Source organism: Penaeus vannamei, chromosome 20 (assembly GCF_042767895.1).
Source record: "Penaeus vannamei isolate JL-2024 chromosome 20, ASM4276789v1, whole genome shotgun sequence".
Lineage (NCBI taxonomy): Eukaryota > Metazoa > Arthropoda > Malacostraca > Decapoda > Penaeidae > Penaeus > Penaeus vannamei.
Genome location: NC_091568.1, coordinates 7,008,044 through 7,015,543, shown reverse-complemented (window position 1 = coordinate 7,015,543; position 7,500 = coordinate 7,008,044). Strand labels below are relative to the sequence as shown.

General features: G+C 38.2%; 1 protein-coding gene across 50 annotated transcripts in view; it reads left to right on the top strand.

Annotated features, from left to right (window-relative positions):
• LOC113810227 (myosin heavy chain, muscle-like) overlaps positions 1-7,500 on the top strand; it is a 43,312-nt gene that overhangs the window by 399 nt on the left and 35,413 nt on the right. For 24 of the 50 annotated variants that reach the window (XM_070134913.1, XM_070134916.1, XM_070134924.1 and 21 more), the window contains exons 1-4: positions 1,695-1,837; positions 2,355-2,940; positions 4,991-5,018; positions 5,968-6,097. In XM_070134913.1, coding sequence (XP_069991014.1) covers positions 2,430-2,940; positions 4,991-5,018; positions 5,968-6,097 — 669 coding nt within the window. In that variant the 5' untranslated portion in view covers positions 1,695-1,837; positions 2,355-2,429. Of the gene's footprint in view, positions 1-1,693; positions 1,838-2,354; positions 2,941-4,990; positions 5,019-5,967; positions 6,098-6,653; positions 6,760-7,500 lie in introns of those variants that run through there. The other 26 variants (XM_070134952.1, XM_070134941.1, XM_070134951.1 and 23 more) reach the window with 6 other exon arrangements.

The following is a 7,500-nucleotide window of genomic DNA, read 5'->3' as shown; positions in this document are numbered from 1 at the left end:
GTCACGTCGCTTGACAGGCGCCCCTCGGGTCGCAGGACCTGTGTCAAGGATTGCCGCTGGATCGAACAGTCTCCCTCTTCATATATTAAAAAAATCTCTATTCACTCACATTTTCATTTGTTTATTTAGAATTAACTGACCTTTATTCAAATAGAAAAACGAAAGAAAATACCCATTACAAAACAGGCAAGTCCCCCTCAGGCGCCATGCTAAGGGTGACGCCCTCGCTGAGCACATCCCTTGCAAGTCATTCTTGTCTGTCTTGAAGATGTTTATAATCTAGAGCCATTTAAAAATCAATTCTAGTGGATTTAAAAAAGAAGCGTGGAATTTCTTATCCTTACTTTTACCACTGACATTTCGATATGTCTGTATCCCCTTCCTTCAAACTGATTGTATTATATATATTTTTGTCTCTATCTTTGTCTATATCTTAATCGATTTCGAGTGTTCCAACATAATAATCTTGTCCATTTTCCCCAAAGTGGGTTTTTCCAAAGCTAAATAGCATATTTTCAATAACATTTTGTGTGTAAATTATAGGTTAAACACCCCCCAAAAAAATCAAATTTGTTTTATTGTCAGTAACACTTTTTCCGTAAAAGGGAAAAAAATCGCCAACTTCATCAATACTAATATTTTTGTCTGGGCCGTTATATTGATGATATTTTTTCGGTGTTATTACTGCCATTGTTATTCGCGTGGTTACTATCTGTCAAAACTAATTACATATATATGATTTCTGTGTGTATGTATATTTGTATATGGATATATATGTATATACATATATATATATATATATATATATATATATATATATATATATATATATATATATATATACATATACATATATGCATATATACGTACATATACATATATATACATGTATATACATATATATATATATATATATATATATATATATATATGTATATATATATTTATTTATTTATATATACACACATATACGTACATATATATATATATATATATATATATATATATATATATATATATATATATATATATATATATATGTATGCATGCATGTATGTATATATTTATTTTATTGATCTATCTATCTATATATACATATTTGTTTATGATATGCGGAGATTTAAATGCAGCGGTAAACACACTTTTAGCCTTTCTGACATACACAGATACAAACATATCTAGTACTAAGTCAGAAATATAAATCTTAAATGTAGATTACTAATTTACTAATTTACCATTTTCAGTGTCTGTTATCCTAATTTATGCACTATTGCATCTATAAGAATTCAGTTTTTAAGTGTATTTTTATTGTGATTTACACGCGAAAGGAAGTAAAATAGCTTTCTTTTTTATTCTAGTCTTTTCTTTCCGTCAAAAAGTATCATCTGCGAATAACTAGTTTGATATAGATGTTCTGATTCCGAAAGAAAACAAAATTGCTTCGGTAGAACATACTCTTCCCAGAAAACGTGCATTCGATCTTCTCATTACATTAAAAAATGGGCCTCGATTCGACCATCTATAGTTCACGGAGCTTATACTCTCGCCTCCACCAATCAGCAAGCAGGAACCGCAAAGCCTCTTTCCATCCTCCCTCTCGCCACCTACGCCCCACCACCACCCCCTACCATGGCACCTGCCGGAATATATTTATAACTTGGCACTGGTGTCAAGTTCCTACCCTATTCCGGCCCGTGCCAACTCTATACACCGCCCACCCCCGACCGCCACCCACCGCCCACCCCTTCGCCATCTTGGCCCCTTCGCTCACGTAGGCTATATGAGTTCCACGCCCTGTTCCTCCCCTTCAGTTGTCCTTCGGAGGGTGATCGAGGTGGTGCGTTGTTGCGGCTCCTGCTGGTCGCTTTGGTGTGGGAGGGGATCGGTTGTGGCGTGGCTTTCGTTATCTGATTATTCGCTTATTTTTGTTATTTCATTTTTCACTTGGGGACTGCTATTCATTTTGATTTTTATGCATTTGGTTGATATTATTTTAATCAGTAAGAATATTTAAAAAAATCGTTATTTGCAGTTTTCATGTTTTAATCTATATTTTTGAAATTCGCTTTTGCTTAGTAAAGTGTATTTTACTTGTTTTATTTATTTATGGCATGTAAAAGGATCATGATACGTTATGATAGTATTTATGCATCTTTTCCAGTAGCCAAACTTGATTTTTTTCAAAAAAATATCTCAGAAAAAACGTTAAAAATTTACGATTAAGAATTTACGTGTTTTGAATAACCATATCGTTTACTAGTATTTGTTAATGCCGTTATAATCACGCTGTTATTGTACCGATATATTTTCACTTGAAATCCGCCTTGTCTAACGCGCCCGGTGTCCCTTTCCAGGAAAGTTCCAGGGCTGTTCTGCGTACTGTGTGTCTGACCTCGACTGTCTGCCTGTAAGCGCCCCGCACCACCACCATGCCTGGCCACATCGTCAAGAGCACCGGGCCCGACCCCGACCCCACCGAGTACCTGTACGTGTCCCTGGAACAGAAGCGCATCGACCAGACCAAGCCCTACGATGCCAAGAAGGCCTGCTGGGTGCCCTGCGAGAAGGAGGGCTACGTCCTCGGCGAGATCCAGGGCACCAAGGGCGACCTGGTGACCGTGCTGGTGCCCGGCGGCGACACCAAGAACTTCAAGAAGGATCTGGTGCTGCAGGTCAACCCTCCCAAGTTCGAGAAATGCGAGGATATGTCCAACTTGACCTATCTCAACGATGCCTCCGTCCTGTACAACCTCAAGCAGCGTTACATCACCAAGCTCATCTACACCTACTCCGGCCTCTTCTGCGTCGCCATCAACCCCTACAAGCGCTACCCGATCTACACCAACCGCTGCGTCAAAATCTACCAGGGAAAGAGGCGTAACGAAGTCCCCCCTCACATCTTCGCCATTTCCGACGGCGCCTACATGGACATGCTGCAGAGTGAGTCTCTCCCGTTTTCTATGTCAGTCAAGTTCTTCGATGAAAAGAAAAAAAAATGAAAGATTAGGTTTTCATATTTTTTATTAACTAGAATTAGTTAAGGGGAGGGAATACATATACGGTACTCATAAAAATCGCAAACTAAACTTCTAAAAGATTTCAAACACTGCGCGGGAACCACAAAAGAGCAAGAAACAAAAGAGAATCAGTTAACGGGAGGTACTCCATTTCACGGGCAAAAGAGCGTGTCAAAAGAGTGGCACTTAACAAGGCAGTGACAGGTGACAGCTCGACGAAAAGGGAGTGATAAAAAGTCGTTAGGGTAAAAGGATGGGCTGTTTAGGCTGAGTTCTGGGTTTTAAAAAGAGACAGGGCCTCAGCGGTGAGTGGTGACTGATGTAGGATAATTTAGAAGAAAAAAAATCACGTGTATTATAACATTTCGGCTGTTTTTTGGGAAAATATTAGATTTATGGTTTGATTTACTGGCTGCAATAGCTTCGCTGTAGTTAGTTCATATGTAACACCTAAAATACAGCATGTTGCTTACAGTATTACCTAAGACAGAATAGCCAAAAAGTCGTACTCACTGCGGTTGCAAAAACATATAATATAGTTCGTAATCTGAATCATAATTCAATGGCTACTCTATAGGGAGGTAAAACGCAAAATCTGTTCATTGCGGTACATGATTATAGGTCAATTTATCAAACACAAATACCATATTTCAAAGAATTATAATCATCAGGTGAGTAAGAATAGTATCAGGGTTTTTAGCGTAGATTTTCATGAATGGGGGATGAGCTATGATCAGATTATATCTTTTTATGAGGTATATAAAAAGATATAAAAAAAGGTTTGGATTTTATATATTAATATATATAAATATAGATATAGATATAGATAGATAGAAGACATAATCTAAATCGAAAAAAGGAAAAAAATGAAATTTGACCATATAGAAATTCTATTTTTAGATGATTTATTAGCCTAATGGTTACTACATGTGCTTTGTGTTTAATTGGTATCTTGAAATTAGATAAAAATAGAGATAGAAATAACAGATTAGTCTTTGGCAGTTAGTGATGTAATATAGATAAGAAAAGGAAAAAAAAACGTAGTAAAATATGTTGTAAAAGTGACGTGGTGAGACAGTGAGGTTAAATTGAGATATACTAGATAAGAGGTAAGGTGAAGATCCATGAGAGAAGAAAGGAAATAATAATGATTAAAAAAGGATAAAATAAGGGCTAAATGGTATTAGTAGACAAGTATTAACGGCATAAGGTAATGGATGTAACTATGGTATACTTAGCTGACTGGGGCTAAGTATAAAGATACAGTCCAAGATATTAGGAAAACAGGCGATGAGATATGGGTGAGTAGGTGGATAGGAGGGTGGATAGGTGGATGGGGTGGGTGGGTTGGATGATAGAAGATGGGGAAGGCGGTAGGGGTGTGGGAGGGGGAGGGGGGGGGGTTAGGGCGTCTCTCTGGCCCGTGACTATTTTAATACACTGCCAACACTGCTCTGGCATCTGCTCGCACACATACCTTATATGGTCAACGAGGCAAGATATTTCCTTTTGATATATATATATATATATATATATATATATATATATATATATATATATATATATATATATATATACAGTGCACACACACACATACACACACACACACACACACACACACACACACGCACGCACGCACGCACGCACGCACGCACACACACACACACACACACACACACACACACACACACACACACACACACACACACACACACACACACACACACACACACACACACACACACACACACACACACACACAAACACACACACACACAAACACACACATATATATATTTACACACCCGCATATATATGTATCAGTAAGCATATCGTGACATATTCTTAGCTTCTATATTCAAACCATTTTGTGTTGCCCGAACAATACAGATAACCATATAGTTTGCTCTACACATTATTGTCTGAACTATCTGAACCGCAACAGATGTTTATGTTTTTGTTTCATCTTTCAGACCACGAGAACCAGTCTATGCTTATCACGTAAGTCCATGCCTCTTTAACATTATTTTTCTTCAGTTATTGATAGCTGAATATTGGACAAGGGAGTTAAATTCAATTTGTTTCTTTTTTTTAAGTTTCCAAGTTGTTTCTGCCATTCATATCGTAGGTTATTGTTTAATTCTTGTATGTATTAAATGTCGGATCTTTCATTTTCGATTTGAGAAATATCCTTTGGTAGCCTTTATTATAAAAGTCATGAATTTGCTGCTTGATCAATTCCCTTGTAATATCACGTGAAATAGTCGTTCCCTGGGTGGGTAATTACCTTGTTAGAACACACATGGATAATCGTTCACTATTTGGTCAATTCCTCTGTAATATCACACATGAAATAGTCATTCACCCAACATTGTGTGTTGAGAGTTGTCCCACTTGCTCTGTTAGGAAATTATATGTTTTGTTTCCCCATTTGATTGGTATTCACGTGTTATTTTCCATGTTAAGTTGTTACCTGCGTGTTATTCCCCCTGTCTTGTCTATGGAATACGTGTGACACATTCCAGTTCCAGTATGTTTATGGAATTTAAAGGACCAATTCCACTGCCTGTGTAAGAAACCTTTTTTTTATATTCTAAAAGTTCATATCAAGACAATGAAAAAAACACCTATTTGCCTTTGAACTCTTTAACAATAAGAAAACTGTTTTATAAACGTCAGTGATGACTTTTCACCATCCACTGACCACGATTTTGCCTCCCACTAATGTTTTCTCTTTACGTTTTGTGATATAAAAAAATCTGAAAGACGATATCCAAGGCGATATTGAGTCCCCAAGGAAGGAGGGTGAGGGATGGCGCTCATGAGGACAGGACCCTCCATCCCTCGCCTCCTTCTCCTCCTTGACTTCCACCACAGCTTGACTCACCTCACTCTTACCTCCTCACGTTCTCTTGTGACTCACCCTCTGACTGGCTGGCTGGCTGGCTAGTGGCGAGTCAGGAGCCGGCAAGACCGAGAACACGAAGAAAGTTATCCAGTACTTTGCCAACATCGCAAGGAAAAGTGATTCCTTTGAAAAGAAGGGAAAGCAGAAAGAGATGCCCAAATTCTCATCTGGTGTAAGTTCCCTTCGCCGAGGAAAACTAGATTTTGCAAAAGAGGAAAAGAGAGAAATATAATCTAAAAGTAGAGGATTATGAATACTTTCAATTTATGTTAATTTCCGTTGCTGTTGGACGTTTTTTTTTCTTGTAATTATCGTTTCTAAAGTCCGCTTCCATCAATGGCTTCTTGATGTTGGCTAATGCACAAACAAGCGCCACCTGCAATTTAATTAAGCTTAAAGTATGCTGGGTATTGACTACCATTCCTCTGTCCTTAAACGACCCTTTTCTAAAACCACTGAGTACCACGCTTCATATTCGAGCTTCCCGCGTCACGACCCCCGCCCGCTGTTGTTGTGTCCGTAGCTTCTTTATAACGTTGTCGTCTCTTTTATTTCTTTTCGTCTCCCTCTTTTCCCATTCATTGTTCTGTTAATCTTTCCATCATCGACGTGTAGATGTGTCCGTGTAGAGAGCCAAGTAGCTTCACACGAACCCTTTGGCTTCACTCTCGCCTCAGCCTCGTTCCTTTCGCTTCCGCTAACTGGACGATTCTGTTCTCCTAACACAGAGGAGAATCTGGTGCAGGCAAGACTGAAAATACAAAGAAGGTCATTGCTTACTTCGCCAATGTCGGCGCTTCCACTAAGAAGCCCAAAGAAGGCGAGAAGAAGCAGGTAATGTATTAGTTTTATACTTCTTTTAAGGAAAAAAATGTGATTTGAGGAAGCTTCCGAGACTACAGGACTCCGCACTTCCAGGAAGATTGTTGTTCTTTATGTAAACAGCCTTTTAATGAGACTTAAGGCTGGGAGAGTGTTTTGTTTTCCATTTCCACGTCAAGGGAAATGTTTTAGGACAGGTTTGCTCTGTGTTTTCCAAGTAATGTCTGTAATGCATATGGATTTCCTGGTGTGATAGATTTTGCTTTGATGTCCAGGAGATAACTCCAAACATTGTTTACTCTCTAAATGATAGAAATGTCCAAAAAGATTCGTCATAGGATTTGTCAAGTTTTTGTTCTTTAGTGTTCATAGGAATAAGACACATAAAAAGACAGGACTACAAGACGTTATGCTTTTCGTGAAGTGAAAATCTTTAACATATCAGAAGTATAGGACACCAATTAGTCATCTAAACGGTAGTAGTAAAATAATACAAAAAACAAACAAACAAACAAACAAAAAAAAAACTGCTGGGTAAGTATCCTACACCACCTGTGCTGATTGCATAACGTTGGATGCTCTGTTGTCTGCCATGTGTGTGTCGTTGCATTGCAATGGAATGGAACGGTGCGTTCCTTGGCCAATTATGCGCTACTGTTTATTTCAACTCTTTCATTCTAGATTCTGTTCATCACTTGATCTGAATATTCTGATGAAATCTTATGAAATATCTCAACCTGTCTGTGGATATAT